Here is a 16,781-nt window from a genome sequence, read left to right as displayed (position 1 = left end):
TTCATGACCCCATGGACCAGAGCACGCCAGGCACTCCTGTCTTCCACTGCCTCCCGCAGTTGGGTCAAACTCATGCTGGTAGCTTCGAGAACACTGTCAGACCATCTCGTCCTCTGTCATCCCCTTCTCCTTGTGCCCTCCATCTTTCCCAGCATCAGGGTCTTCTCCAGGGAGTCTTCTCTTCTCATGAGGTAGCCAAAGTATTGGAGCCTCAGCTTCAGGATCTGTCCTTCCAGTGAGCGCTCAGGGCTGATTTCCTTCAGAATGGAGAGGTTTGATCTTCTTGCAGTCCATGGGACTCTCAAGGGTCTCCTCCAACACCATAATTCCAAAGCATCAATTCTTTGGCGATCAGCCTTCTTTATGGTCCAGCTCTCACTTCCATACATCACTACTGGGAAAACCATAGCTTTAACTATACAGACCTTTGTTGGCAAGGTTATGTCTCTGCTTTTTAAGATGCTGTCTAGGTTTGTCATTGATTTCTTCCCAAGAAGCAGGTGTCTTTTAATTTCGTAACTGCTGTCACCATCTGCAGTGATCATGGAGCCCAAGAAAGTAAAATCTCTCACTGCCTCCATTTCTTCCCCTTCTATTTGCCAGGAGGTGATGGGCCCAGTGGCCATGATCTTCCGTTTTTTTGATGTTGAGCTTCAGACCATGTCTGAATTATGAATATATGGAATTCTCACGTAAAAGGTAAAGGTAAAGGACCCCTGGACGGTTAAGTTCAGTCGAAATCAACTTTCAGGCTGAGGGAACCAGTCTTTGTCTGCAGGCAGCTTTCCGTGTTATGCGGTCAGCATGACTAAACCATGGTAGGTTGGCAGGAGCTGGGACAGCGCAACAGGAGCAATTGTGCAGATTCGAACTGCCAATCTTATGATCGGCAAGCCCAAGAGGCTCGGAGGTTTACCACAGCACCACTTGTAAAGCAGTTGCTGAGCCTCTCAGAGCCCATAGCTGGCTCTCTGCAGGCAAAGATCCTCCTATCCCAAGAGGAGAAAAAGAAGACGCAAAGTATTATATTATAATGAATAGAAGCAGAGAGAAAGAACTTGGTACCAAGGGAAAAACCAGTGTGATGAAGGGCCAGGAAGCCTTATTCAAAAAATCTCCAGGGGTACCACACACTGTTTCTGCATTATGGACACCAGAGGAGATCTGGGACTACAGCAACTGTTCATAATAAAGTCTTACTTCTACTTTGCCTGCTTGGGGAAACCCTACTTGTTCTTTTCTTAAAAAGCCTTGTACATACATCTTCTCTACAGAAACCTGAATTGCCATGGGGAGCAGTCTAAAATGCATGGAAATCTTCACATGCAAATCACAGTGTGTGGGGTTTATTCCTTTCACAAAGTGCATAAAATCTGGTTATATGGGTTTCATGTACCTTTTTGAACTATTGTGACGATCAGTTAAATGTTTATAGCCCTTCCTCCCAATAAATCCTAAATCCGCATAAGGGGTTTGACGCCAGCAATTGTCTGTGCCCTTTTTTTTAAATAACTGCTGCATAAAGTCTGCCCACCTTGTGGGTGTCATCCTTCTCAGAGTCTCATTTTCATTACGTAACACAAAGCAATACCGTAATGTTTCTGTTCATATATGAAACATTACTGTAAATATTTTTCATTATCTAAACATATTAAGCTTCTTTAATATGATCTGCATTTCAAATATATGTGCATCAGAGAATTGTCCCTAGACTTTACAAATTATCAAGAATACCTGTGACAGCTTTCCTCAAGGATTCTGCAAGCAATAACTTTATTTACCCCTTCCAAACACATATACTACTGATCACATATATTGACACATATTATCTCTTTTTCACCCCCAGTTGAGAGTGCACAAAACACCACAGGGGTTCTTTATTAAGTTCCTCTGAAAGCATTGGCACTTCAATCATGTAACTCCCTGCTGTCTCACACTTCTTTCTCCTGCTAGAGTTATATATTCAAATCAATGGGTGGTGTTTAGAAATACTTCTGCGCTCCAGTTGTAGCTACATACTGCAGACAAAATGTTATTACAATTTCTGTCCAAAGTCAAGCTAAGGTTGAAAGGAAAAATCTAAGATTTACTTATAAACCTTGGGGTTTTTCTTTTACCTAATAAACTTATTAGTTATCAGTGGTGGTCAGGACATTGGTTTGTTCTCTTGAATTTTCTGTTTATAATTGTCTGTTCCCCACAATTATGAACTGATTACAAAAAAGAAATGGTTCATCTCTTTGATATCTAAATGGTAAATGCAGCTCTCAAAGACTTCAAAAGCAGATAAAACCAATCTGCTGTGTGTTTTGATTATTCTGTAACTACTTTGTTTATTTCATACATGTAATAAAACATACATTATATAGATAGATAAACAGATAGATAGATAATGCACACATTCGTGAAGCAGATATAATTTTCCTTTAATCACTAACAGAAGTGCTGCGGGAGTTTAATTTAACTTGTATAGATCAATGTTAGAAACAACTTTTCTTTATGCTTGCATAAGTACGTGCACACAGTTTCTGTGGAATGGCTATTCTAACAAGCTCACCACTTTTCTCTTCAAGCCTTTTTCACTCAAGAGCATTTGAGCATATGGTCATCAACTTCGTTACTGGATCTAACTTGGACCTTTTTGATTTGCGTTTGCATCTACCAAATTTTCTCAAGTATTTTAAAGTCAATTCATATTGACTACAATTAACTGCATACTTATTTACAACTAACCGCTTTTATAAAAACCCAGAATTGATAAGTTTCAGAGGTACTGATTTCATGAAGTTTCACATAGATTTTAGTATCAACTATGAATCATTTCAAGGCACACTTTGATAGTCACAGTAAAGAGAGAATTAAAGGTTCTGTTCCAAAATAGTCAGGTTGGTGTTCCAGCCAGTCGATTTCTCAGACCCTTAAGTAGTAATCCAGGTAATGATAGCTGCAACTATCACAGGCATTCAGAAAGATCTTCAACTGCCTCTTCATAGACATAAACTGAACTACTCTCTAGTTCAAGGGCAACTACTCATCATACAACAGTTTGAACTGGTAGTTTTGCATAATTGAGGGTGGGGGAGATAGCTTAACATTTGGCATGTAAGTTCAGAGGCATAATGGGCAAAATTAAAACAGTACAATACAGCCAGTAATTGACTGGAATAGATTCGCCTCTGCTTTTAATGGAGACATCATCTATCTTACAGGTGTTTAATATACTGCCACTTGAATTTCTAGTATATATCACTAACCATGCATATAGGCTTAACTAATTGTTGCATAAAACATGTAATGCATCTTTGCAATTGCTGGTAGTTAAGAAGGTGGAAAAAATGAGACCCATACAAAAAATGAAGAGCTTTTCAATAATAACAATAAGAAGAAGAACAATAACAACTACAACAACATCATCGTAATCATCATTTAGAAGACCAGAAGGGCCTTACTGGTTTTGATGAAGGGTTGACATATTCAAAGCACATTACATCCAATTAAGAGAAAATGGAGGGAAGTGTTTCTGTAACTCATCACACACTTTTTAATTCAGAACCTTGGGAGTGAATAATTATCATGCCACATATTAATTAAGAGATCAACAAGCCCAGAGAAATGCCTGAACATTCGCCTGGAATGGGTGAGCATCTCTTGGCTTAGTAAGCCAAGCTATGCATGCATGCATGGGCTTCTCTTTCCCTTCTGCAGTTGAGCAAGAAAGTCTTCAATTAAATGTAGTTTCCCATTATATCTAAAACAGAAAAATATAGTTCCTGTTCCATGTTTGGAACTGTATAGGGTCTAAAACCACAATTTTAGGACGATTTAATATCTTGGCTTGGTAACCATAATTTTCTGATCTGGACCTAATGGGAAACTGTGGTTGCTAGAATACTTCAAAATTTAATTATGGTGTGCTGAGAAGGGAAAGAATGGAAATGGTTGTGTACATCTCATAGCACCACAGGATCATTCATAACTTGGTTTACAAATCCAAGATATGATCATGTAAACGAAGCCATCAATATATGTAAATAAGAAAATAACAGTAAGAAAATAAATATCAAAATCCTTGGATTGGTTGTAGCCTAACTGCTTGGAGAACTGAGATAATACTTGAAATGCGGGAACAGGTTAATAAAGTATCAGCTCTATAATGTATCTCTCTATATTTTGAAAGTCTGCAAAAACAGTGTGTGGCCTTTTTTGAGATGGTTATCCCTAGGCCAGGATTTCTTTCTTTCTTTCTTTCTTTCTTTCTTTCTTTCTTTCTTTCTACAACTCCCATCATCCCTAGCTAGAAGGGCCAGTGGTTAGGGATGATGGGAAGCGTAGTCCAAAGACAGTTGGAAGTCCAAGATTGGGAAACCCTGAGACAACATGTTTTTATTCTTCAAGAATGCTAAAAATTTCATTGCCTTCATTTTTAAAATAAAAATCTAATGTAAGGAATATACAGTATATGATACTGAGTTGAAATGTTTAAAAATACTTACAATTAAAATAATTTTCAAGTAAGAATATAAACACTAAGTGCCCTCTTTATCAGGCAAAGAAATAGACCATTTCAGACAGTAAAATTATTATGGATATTCTTTAGTTTTCGTTACTAAATCCAATTTAAGTAATATGGCTTCACCATATATTACTTAATGAAGTGCATAGACAAATATAGATTTATGTATAAAATAAATGAAATGGTGTCAACTTTTTATTATGAAGGAATTAAAGAATACTTACAGGTTTTTAATGTCTACAGCTCCACGGAAAGCCTTTCTAGGAATGGCATGAATCTGGTTTTCACTAAGGTCCCTAAGGAAGAGAAAAAATAGAAAATACTTAGGTTGATTCATATATCATACAAAGAACTTCTGTTTAAGAACAGGTATTTCAAGCTGATCCAGACCACTATAATTCAAGCAAGATCTGAATTATACACATTGCCTTAGAATGAATGACTTGCTATCAACAACAAAGAAACAACCACTTTTCAAAAATATCGCTTAAGCAATGTAGCAATGAAGAACTCATTTTTGAAAAAATGTACACACCATTCCAGATAATCCTTAGCCAGACTTGCAGTTTGAAAGGAAGAGCAATTTTTTCCCCAGACTCTCAATATTTGTATTAAAATATTTACTCAGAGTTTACAATGGGCTACATCGAGACTTCACTCCTGATGATTTTACTCAGGGGAGATTCCCATAACAGAGTAAAGAATCTTTCTTCTGCTTTCCTCTCTCTTTGTAGTCCCCAGCACCACCACCCGCTCTCTTCTGGTGGGTCCAGGGACCCCCCCCCTGGAAAAGTGGGGCAGGGAAGAGGGGTGCTGGGGGCTATAGGGAGAGGGAGAATCACCTCCACTTGCTCAAAAACCTTCTCTGGACAGAATGAGTCTTTCTATCCAGGGAAAGCTATGTTTGTGTCCAGCTCCATTGCTTGTATTCTATTGAAGAAGAGGAAAAGCTTTTTAAATAGAGTGAAAACAAATGTTTAGTAAGAAGACTCTCAACCGTTTGATGAATTTACATATTTCACTAAAACAGCTATACAACACAGGTACAGTTTAACTTGTTTCTAGGTTTGCATGAAAATTAAAGAGACAAGCGATGTGATTTAATCTCATTAAAATTTAAATAAGGGGTGTGGGTGGCGCTGTGGTTTAAAGCACTGTGCTGTTTGGGCGTGCTGATTTGAGGCCCTGTGACAGTGTGAACTCCCGTTGTTCGGTCCCTGCTCCTGCCAACCTAGCAGTTCAAAAGCACGTACTGCAAGTAGATAAATAGGTACCACTCCGGTGGGAAGGTAAACGGTGTTTCCGTGGGCTGCTCTGGTTTGCTGGCCACATGATCTAGAAAAACTGTCTGCGGAAGCAGACAAACGCCGGCTCCCTAGGCCTGTAAAGCGAGATGAGCACTGCAACCTCAGTGTTGTTCGCGACTGAACTTAAATGTCAAGGGTCCCTTTACCTTTACCTAAATTTAAATAACACAGCAATGTGGCTAAAACTTAATATCAAATGCCTTTGGATGAAATATTTGTATAAAACCAAATTAACTTAATAGTAATATTCAGGTGCCATTAAATGTCAATAATTAATATTCATCTATGCTTCCATTTCATATGCATAAACTCCAAAATTACTCTTAACAGAAGGCAAAGACAGTGGCGATCAATCACCACCTGGTGACAAAACCCTCCAAACACACCAAGGCTACTTATTTGGATTTATTTGATTGACCTTCACCTTTGATTTAAATATAAGTATGCACACAACACACTATTTCTGTATTTGTTTAATGCATTTATATATCACATGTTGCCAATGCACTTAAGGTAGTTTACAAATTAAAATATTAACTAAAAAATAATTTTAAAACTGCCAAAAGATAAGGGGGGAGGAAACAACAGCACAATTATAGCAGTGCACTAATTGCATTATGCACTCTTACCATCCAATCTTACACAAACGTCCTTACTTCTCAAATAAGAATGTATAAGATGCTAAAACACTCTTACTCACATTTTTTTTATCTAGGTGACAAGGCATAGGACAAATCCTGACCCTATTTGTTTACTTATTAAAAACAGAATTTCAGTCTCATGCACTGAGAATAGTGAGCAATCAAAAACAGTGGACCAGGTTCTGCCAAGCTCACTAAGCACCCTGGTTTGGGTGTTGCAGGTGCACATTGCTAACTGTGATGGACTTGCAATTGAAATGGCAAGTTAAAATTATTTACGAATTTTTTTATCCCACTCTTCTTCAAAGGAGCGCTGCATAGTTCTCCCCATAGTTTATCCTCACAATAAGCCTGTAAGGGAAACCCCATCCCACCCTTCCACTATATATAATGGTCTGATGACTTGTGTTTCAGTGTATCTGAAGAAGTGTGTATGCACACGAAAGCTTATACAGTGGTGCCCCGCAAGACGAATGCCTCGCAAGACGAAAAACCCGCTAGACGAAAGGGTTTTCCGTTTTTCGATGCGCTTCGCAGGACGAATTTCCCTATGGGCTTGCTTCGCAAGACGAAAATGTCTTGCGAGTCTTGAGATTTTTTTTCGCTCCCCCCCCTTTTTCTAAGCCGCTAAGCCGCTAATAGCCTTTTAGCCGCTAAGCCGCTAAGCCTTTAATAGCCGCTAAACCGCTAATAGCGCTAATCCGCTAAGCCGCTAATAGGGTTGCTTCGCAAGACGAAAAAACCGCTAGACGAAGAGACTCGCGGAACGGATTAATTTCGTCTTGCGAGGCACCACTGTACCCAGAACAAACTTAGTTGGTGTCTAAGGTGCTACTGGACAACTATTTTTTATTTTGACTGCATCAGACCAACACGGCTACAATGCCTGAACCTGTAAGGAAAGTTAGAGGGAGACAGCAAGTGAACTAAGATCACCCAGTGAACTGAATGCCTGAATGTTGATGCTGAACTTGGGTCACACCAGACCTAACAACTATTGGAGAGGTCTGGTACAGAACAAAGAACTCTGTTCAGGAAACCCCAGGGCAATCTTTAAACAATGTTAATTTTTAGATTTTAAATGCTGAAGGCATTGTTATTCGAGTCTTTATTTACTCTCTGAAGTGCAGTTGAGAGTCATATGCTGAAATATCCACCATTAAAAACCCCCCAGAAAACACCATGCAGTTATGTCAAGGGTGTAGGCTAGGCTAGAAACGTTTTTCTCCAACTTTATTTTTCTCTGTGCAGGGATTCATCTGTTGAAGAACATTCAGTCATATGACCCCTATCAACATTATAAAGTGGTACAGCCCCGACACAATTTATCCCCTCAGAGAGAATGAGCCATGGTTGCTAAAGAAAGATGCTCAGATGCTCAAGTGATGAAGCCAGTGCCTTAAGAAAGCTCTAAAACTGAAAGAAAAGTGAGAGGAAATCAATCAGTCCCATGGGATGGATCTACAATGACTTCCTTTGACTCTAAGCCATGTTGTTGTTTTGTTTTCTAAAGTGCCTGTGCTTTTCTAATGGGGATTTCCCCCCTTGCTTATATGCTACACTAAGAAAAGGGTCCAAGGTAACCCTATAAAGGAAGAGACAAATGGGTGTTATTTTGAACTCAACCTGAATCCCTTGAACAGAGGGTGAGAATAACCCTTGCCCCAGTTTGACAAGTTCTGCTGGTGACCCATTATGTAGTCATAATTAGTTTGACCATGGTACGGTGGACTCAGTACCCACAATTCCCTTCTAAGACACAGTGAAAATCTACAGGTTTCCTCTTGGTTGTCTATTACTGCAGTTCTTTGTGTGCACATTACTTTCGAGGAAAGATACTGAGGGTAGCATTGCAAATTCCACAAAAGCAGACTTTTACTAAATACATGTGAATATATGGTACACTAGGAGCCTAGAGCTTGCCAATCAGAAGGTCAGCGGTTCGAATCCCCGCGATGGGGGAAGCTCCCGTTGCTCAGTCCCTGCGCCTGCCAACCTAGCAGTTCGAAAGCACGTCAAAGTTCAAGTAGATAAATAGGTTCCGCTCCGGCAGGAAGGTAAACAGTGTTTCCGTGCACTACTCTAGTTCGCCAGAAGTGGCTTAGTCATGCTGGCCACATGACCCAGAAGCTGTACGCCGGCTCCCTCGGCCAGTAAAGTGAGATAAGCGCCGCAACCCCAGATTCGTTCGCGACTGGACCTAATGGTGAGGGGTCCCTTTACCTTTACCTTTAGGAGATTGGGTAGCAATCTGGGATCCAGAGAACTCTCCCATCTCTACTTTTATCAAAATAAATAAATTCATTTTAAAAATGTAATAAATTAAAAAAAATAAAAATGGTGCAATATAAACAACACTGTCCTGGGTCCCACAGTATTGGTATAACACCAAAAGTTGATTTAAGGTGAACACAAAAGTAGAGATTCAGGTAGTTAGCCATGTTGGTCTGACACAGTCAAAATAGATTTTAAAAATTAAAACATTGTCCAGTAGCACCTTAGAGACCAAGTAAGTTTGTTCTGGGTATAAGCTTTCGTGTGTTCTTTATTATAAATATATATACATATGTATTATTAATAATGAAATGAATGATACAACAACAATGGGCTAATGGAAGAGGCCAAAGACCATTTAGATGTTTCTGGTGTCTCATCGGTCTTTCATCACTCTTGGGTCACCTCAAACTACCCAAACTACCAGCATCACAGAAGAAGAGGGCTACATGCTCCCAAAATAGGCAAGGCCACAAACAAGGAGTGCAGTGGTACCTCGGGTTGAGAGCTTAATTCGTTCTCGAGGTTTGTTCTTAACCTGAAACTGTTCTTAACCTGAGGTACCACTTTAGCTAATGGGGCCTCCCCCTGCCGCCGCACGATTTCTGTTCTCATCCTGAAGCAAAGTTCTTAACCCGAGGTACTATTTCTGGGTTAGCGGAGTCTGTAACCTGAAGCATCTGTAACCTGAAGCATTGTACTTGGAATTTTCCCAGAGGGATGCAATTAGACAGGGTGAGGGTGGCAAATAAGCTTTTGGGTGCTATGATTGCAAGTCACTGACAGGAAAAGTCAACATCAAATCTTACTTCACAAGCGAGACCAGAGTAAAACTAATCTACCCAATCTAACAAAAACGATGAAATATGCTTGGTTTGGTTTTGTAATTAAACCAGACAAACTGTTCTGCAAAGACTATCATTTTTGCTTCTTTTGAGAACATGTATCATGAAAGATTTTATAAAATGTATTAGCAAATTTGTGATTAGTTATAGATAACACAAAGGTAAATAACTCTTGAACAGAAAGCATTTTGGATTAATGATTTATTTAATAACCTGAATTTACAGTTCAACTGCACAGGTTATTGGATAATGTAGCATGCATTGCTTTGTAGAAGAACTGACAGCTTACAAACAAGTGCTTGTTATAGCAACATGTATAGAAAAAAAAGAGAGAATTACTGGATTTATATAAGATTGGTTGAACTTATACATTAGTGTGAATTTGTTGTGAAATTAATAATTGTATTTTAAATCAGGATGCTATAGTTTGTATCAGTACAGAAAAGTTTTAAGTGAACACACACCACACATTTCTGTATGTATTTTTTAAATTAAAAAGTGTACATGGAACAGATTAGTGAATCACATATAATGCACCCGTTCGTTGCAAATGAAGTCAGTTCTGCATTGCAGATATTTTATTACTCACCGAAGACTTCCAGTTGAATATGCCATTTGCTTTACAAAGCACAGAGTGCTATTATTTTAATTGTATAAATGGAAATTGCTATGTGCAATAACTATCATGCACATCTAAGGTTGGTTCCTGGTTCTCCCTCTCCCTACACGGGCCCCATTAGCTAAACCAACATTTACTTAAAGGCAATAAATTTTCCGAAGAAAACATTTCTCCAAATTTAATTACCGGTCATTTTATTTTTCCTCCATGGTTTAACCTCTCTTCAGTTTCTGATCAGTTGCATCATAAATCTATAATGGCATCCAATACTTTAGAGAAACTGCTGAGCAAGGAATAACGTGTCCTTATTTTCAGAGCTATGAAATGAAAATATGGAGGAAAACATGACATCCAGAATTACACAATTTGAGCACTTGTGCCCTGACAAGAGCATACAAATTCACCCAAAACACAAGCAATTCCAGTATAAACTGACCCAATAAAAGAAATAAAATTGCAGCTAGGGGAAAAAGGTTATCAATCTGCATAGCCAAGCTGGCTGAGGAAGATGGAAATTGTAGTTTAAAACATCTGGAGGGAACAAGGTTCTAAACTGGGTGACAGAAACATGCATATTTGTTGGTTAAATTTATATCCTTCCTTGTGCAACATCCAATAAAAGACAAATAAACAATATAACTTGCACTTGGACCATGAAGGCTGATCGCCGAAAAATTGATGCTTTTGAATTATGGTGTTGGAGGAGACTTCTTGCATGGACTGCAAGAAGATCAAACCTCTCCATTCTTAAGGCAATCAGCCCTGAGTGCTCACTGGAAGGACAGATCCTGAAGCTGAGGCTCCAATACTTTGGCCACCTCATGAGAAGAGAAGACTCCCTGGAAAAGACCCTGATGTTGGGAAAGATGGAGGGCGCAAGGAGAAGGGGACGACAGAGGACGAGATGGTTGGACAGTGTTGTCAAAGCTACAAACATGAGTCTGACCAAACTGCGGGAGGCAGTGGAAGACAGGAGTGCCTGGCGTGCTCTGGTCCATGGGGTCACGAAGAGTCGGACACGACTAAATGACTAAACAACTAAACAACAACAACTTGCACTTTTAGGTACAGTGGCACACAAACCTTCAGGTCAGTTTAACAAACTATCACCATTAAACTAAACTGTCACCATTAAACTATCACTAGCTGAAGGCCTAACAACTTTGATTACTGGAGAAAGCATGTCAAGTCCCACCGTTTTTGCCAACCTCACTACTACTATGAGACATGGGCAACTTACACCTGCCTCAATGCCTTCTACATGCACTGCATCAGAAAGATTTTGGGCACTGAGGGACAGAGTCTCAAAGATGTGCTCTCCTATGCCCACATTCCCAGCACGTTTGCACTCCTGTCTCAGCGACGTCTACACTGGCCTGGTCATGTCTACAGAATAGAAAGTGGCAGGATCCGAAGGATGTGCTCTATGATGAAGCTGACTTCAGGCACCAGGCTTGCTGGTAGGCCATCTCTGTGTTACAAAGATGTCTGCAAACATGACATGAAGGCTGGCAACATCAGCCCCGCCATGTGGGAATCCCTTGTAGGCAAAAGAATGGCCACTGGGAGGAGCGCAGAGAGAAGAAACTTCATGTCTCTCCTGTATTGGTCTCTACAGCCACAGCAGGCACTGTAACTCCTCCAACAGTTTGACTTCAGTTTGCACCACTTAAAGTTGACGTTGAAGGACGTTAATGCACATGTTGCTCTGGGGCCATGGCTGGAAGGAAGAGTGAATTCTGGAAAAGAAGGCATTACCTTTCCCTATCCACTCACCCAGTGCTTTTTTTCTGGGGGGACGCAGGGGGATGTATACCCCAAAACATTTTGTGGATCTAAGTTTGGTCTCGTTGAGGGGCAGTATTTCAATGTGAGTAGGAAAATGAGAGCACCCCTAAACTTTTTTTTTAGAAAAAAAGCACTGCACCCACCTCCACCAGTGGTATTTCTGTATGCATTTTTTAAATTAAAAAATGTACCTGGAACAGATTAGTGAATCACACATAATGCACCCGTTTGTTGCAAATGAAGTCAGTTCTGCATTGCAACTATTTTATTATTCACCGAAGACTTCCAGTTGAATATGCCATTTGCTTTATAAAGCACAGTGCTATTATTTTAATTGTATAAATAGAAATTGCTATGTGCAATAACTATCATGCACATCACCCATTCCTGTGATGGGCATGTATTCTGTCCCAAGGACAGAAGCTGACAGGGCCCCACCTCTTGTTTTATCTACTACATCAGACAGTTCTTGGAGATAGGGAAAAAAAGGTATAGGGTCAGTCAGGATGGTTACTCTTCTTTCAGGTGGGTAGGTGTGCTTAGGTTGGCAATGGATAGTTGGTTGGTTTGGCATCTGGCAAAGCCTCTCCTCCTTACAGAGGGGAGGAGTTGTGAGCAGGAGCCCTTTCCCGCGTTGGCAGGGGGCGTTCCAGCCCCTGCCCAGCTGGCCTGGCTGCCCCACCACGCCCCCAGGTAGCCAACCAATCAGGTGGAGGCTTGGGGGCGGGGTTTAGCCGCTCAAAGGCGGCCGCGGCAGCACTTCCCTTTCATTCCGCTGCTGATTTTCGTCGGATCTGGCAACACCTTTTAGTGTGTTTTGGAATGACCTTCCTACCTACCTGAGCATTGCTCAGGTGCCCTCACTGTACTTTTTACACACCTGCGAAAAACTTTGTTTTAGCAAGCACACCATGACTAAAAAAAATCTATGTTTGCTTTACAAGCTTTACTGATTTTATTTATGATTATCACACGTCTACTTTTTAAAGCAGTTTTGTGTATATGGCTGTGTGTTTATCAGTGTTATTATGTACACACTATAAGAGTTTGGGATGCAGGTGGCGCTGTGGGTTAAACCACTGAGCCTAGGGCTTGCCGATCGGAAGGTCGGTGGTTCGAATCCCCACGACGGAGTGAGCTCCCGTTGCTCGGTCCCTGCTCTTGCCAACCTAGCAGTTCGAAAGCACAAGTAGATACAAGTAGATAAATAGGTACTGCTCCGGGGGGGGGGGGTAAACGGCATTTCCGTGCGCTGCTCTGGTTCGCCAGAAGCGGCTTTGTTATGCTGGCCACACGACCCCCAGAGTCGGTCACGACTGGACCTAATGGTCAGGGGTCCCTTTACCTTATAAGAGTTTAAGCTGTCCTTGTATCTTTCTGAATAATAATAAAAAAACACCTGATGGGCCTCAGGAGGAAGAAAAAGAATTGGAAAGTGTGCTGAAGTAGTTCTCCAGCAGACAGAGGCAGGCATTTGTCCTCCTTGTAGCAGAGGCGTCACTGCAGCACCCAAACAGTTATGCTAACCGTGGATGGATAGACAGGGAACATATGGGGTTTTGGGCCATATCTACTTCTCTCCTTGTGAATTATTCTCTGGCTAACTGGTTTCAGGAGATGTTCTGCTCTAGTCTTCTACTGACAATACTGGATTAGTACCTCAACTCATAGATCCCTTTGCACATTGCATAATACATGCAGCTGTGCCTGAGAAAAACATAGCTGCCAAGAGTTGAGGGCTCAGACAGTAATGTAAGTTTAGGAGGGTGCCAGAGTTCAAGACATTCATGAAACGTTATGGGTGGGCTTCTTCCAGCATCAAGTGGAAATTCCAGTGGCTACTGCCCAACCTTTGCCCCAAGCAACTACCCAGAAGTGTGGTGTTTCGTGGGGACAACTGAAATAAATCCTAAACACTTTCCTGAAGTTTTTGTTTTATTTTTGCAATCTTCATGGAACTAAGTGAGTAGAATTCACATCCTTTCCATTACTTATTATAAAAGTTCACATTCAACCTTGGAAATAAACTAAAGCATCAAATTACCAATTCTCAAAGCAAGAATCAATTCCATCACGCAATGCATCCAAAAATGCACTTACAGTAATTTGTTACAAAGCCACAGCATAAAATTAAGCAGACAGTAAATATTATTCATTAAACGAAATTAATTTCCTGAGCAGATTCACCACTCAAATTATGGAAGGCTACAATGGCTTAGCATTAATGAATGGTAATTATAAAAATAAAAAGAGAGTACATCAGACCCTCACCTATACTTTTCTTGAGATCCAAAAACGCTTTGAGAGGGTATGGCACCTTAATCAGCTATCATTCCATCTTACATAATGTGTAATTAAAAATAACTATCAATGCAGGACTTAGCTGTGGGCATACCTAAGATGGCCCAGCCCTCTTAGAGATATTCCAGGTTCCCTCCCTGAAGTTTTTAGACACAAAAAGTCCCACTGGCAAAGCCAACAGAGGAAGCTGAGTGACGCCCATTGACTTGTCAAAACATTTTAACAACAGGTCGCTGAATGATGAGCAATATAATATAAAAGTATGATACACCATTGACAAACATCTCTAGATATAAGAATGGCAGCATGACCTAACTTTGAGCCCCATTGACTGAAACATGCCATTAAATATCTATTCCAGTCACAATATTTGGATGTTCACGGGCCTCAGTCTAGGCATGTTAACATTATTCTAACAACAGAATTGTTGAGGAGTTAAATTTTGTCATGATTGATTACTCGTCTTTGCATTATCTGAAGGTGATGTCAAAACTTGGTTAATAATTGCAACAGCTGTTGCAGGTTATGATTGAATTGCCAGCATTATCATGGTAAACCATGATTACCATGCTTTCGCTTCAGTCCTCTACTAGTGTGAGCAGAAGCAACAAGCCACAACCCCTGGCTAAGTATTATGTCCAAACCAGGGATTGAAGTTTCTTTCACTCAAAGGAACCATGACTACCAAGTGAAGATCAATCTTGGCTTTGCATTGTGGAGTTGTTGTTTTTTTTGAGCAAAGAAGAAGAGTTTGAGCAAAGAAGAGTTTGAGCAAAGAAGAAGAAGATATCCCTCTTTATCACTACCCTAAGGAGTCTCAGGACGGGGTGGCGCTGTGGGTTAAACCACAAAGCCTAGGACTTGCTGATCAGAAGGCTGGCGGTTCGAATCCCCACGACGGAATGAGCTCCCGTTGCTCGGTCCCTGCTCCTGCCAACCTAGCAGTTCGAAAGTACGTCAAAGTGCAAGTAATAATAATATAATAATAATAATATCTTTATTGTCATTGCCCCCTTCGGGGACAACGAAATTAGATAGATAAATAGGTAGATAAATAGGTACCGCTCCAGCGGGAAGGTAAATGGTGTTTCCGTGTGCTGCTCTGGTTCGCCAGAAGTGGCTTAGTCATGCTGGCCACATGACCCGGAAGCTGTACCCGGCTCCCTCGGCCAATAAAGCGAGGAACAGCTAAGGGAGCTGGGCATGTTTAGCCTGGAGAAGAGGAGGTTAAGGGGTGATATGATAGCCATGTTCAAATATATAAAAGGATGTCACATAGAGGAGGGAGAAAGGTTGTTTTCTGCTGCTCCAGAGAAGCGGACACGGAGCAATGGATCCAAACTACAAGAAAGAAGATTCCACCTAAACATTAGGAAGAACTTCCTGACAGTAAGAGCTGTTCGACAGTGGAATTTGCTGCCAAGGAGTGTGGTGGAGTCTCCTTCTTTGGAGGTCTTTAAGCAGAGGCTTGACAACCATATGTCAGGAGTGCTCTGATGGTGTTTCCTGCTTGGCAGGGGGTTGGACTCGATGGCCCTTGTGGTCTCTTCCAACTCTATGATTCTATGATTCTATGAGATGAGCGCCACAACCCCAGAGTTGGTCACGACTGGACCTAATGGTCAGGGGTCCCTTAACCTTTAAGGAGTCTCAAAGCGGCTAACATTTTCCTTTCCCTTCCTCCCCCACAACACACACTATGTGAGGTGAGTGGGGCTGAGAGACTTCAAAGAAGTGTGACTGGCCCAAGGTCACCCAGCAGCTGCATGTGGAGGAGCAGGGAAGCGAACCCGGTTCACCAGATTACGAGTCCACCGTTCTTAACCACTACACCACACTGGAAAAGCAGACCACACTCCAGGTTTCAGACATGACACTAAGTTTAGGATTGTAAGAATAATAATAATAATAATAATAATAATAATAATAATAATAATAATTGCAGCACCCCAGCCACTCTGGGCACCTCAAGTGGGAACCACCAACGTATTCTTATGTGTATCCTTTCCTACTTTCAGAAAAGAGGAGAGAAATTACATCACTGTTTAGAAAGGTCAATTCCTAAAACAATGTTTAAATGTGAAGTGGAAATTGAATACGTATTATTCAGTTGTGTCACAACAAATTTGATAAACGCTACCATGAAACATAAAATCTTAAGTAAATGAACCTAGTTCATCAGCATTGCAATTGGATGAAATGACAAACCCATTTGACATTTAATGGCATTTCAAAGGTTGTGATCCTACTAAGCCATTAAAACCCAAGATTCCTATTTCCAAGTAAATGGTTATAGGATTGCACTTTCTGACCTGTATTTAGTTTTATAAGTTCTTACATTTGTACTCTACCTTTCTTCCAAGGAGTTCACATTGGTATATATAGGGATTTTGCCTCTTTTCTCCTCACAAAAACAAAACAGAACAACAACAGTGAGCCATGCTTGGGGTGATCAAGCACATGTTGAGGCTTGCTGGCTAGAGACTCAGGAAT

The 16,781-nt window shown here is 40.7% G+C and overlaps 2 protein-coding genes across 7 annotated transcripts in view; both read right to left on the bottom strand.

Annotated features, from left to right (window-relative positions):
* PACRGL (parkin coregulated like) overlaps positions 1–8,970 on the bottom strand; it is a 126,225-nt gene extending 117,255 nt beyond the window's left edge. Inside the window, exon 1 of the mRNA XM_081020192.1 lies at positions 8,959–8,970. The gene's annotated coding sequence lies outside the window, so the exon portion shown is untranslated. The remainder of the gene's footprint in view (positions 1–8,958) is intronic.
* The window catches only part of SLIT2 (slit guidance ligand 2), a 220,416-nt gene that overhangs the window by 95,818 nt on the left and 107,817 nt on the right, over positions 1–16,781 (bottom strand). For all 6 annotated transcript variants that reach the window (XM_081019793.1, XM_081019795.1, XM_081019794.1 and 3 more), the window contains exon 5: positions 4,738–4,809. In XM_081019793.1, the coding sequence (XP_080875919.1) occupies positions 4,738–4,809 (72 nt within the window). The remainder of the gene's footprint in view (positions 1–4,737; positions 4,810–16,781) is intronic.

The sequence above is a fragment of the Podarcis pityusensis genome (genome assembly GCF_964106645.2).
Source record: "Podarcis pityusensis genome assembly, chromosome: 9".
NCBI lineage: Eukaryota > Metazoa > Chordata > Lepidosauria > Squamata > Lacertidae > Podarcis > Podarcis pityusensis.
This window is presented reverse-complemented; position numbering and strand designations above follow the sequence as displayed.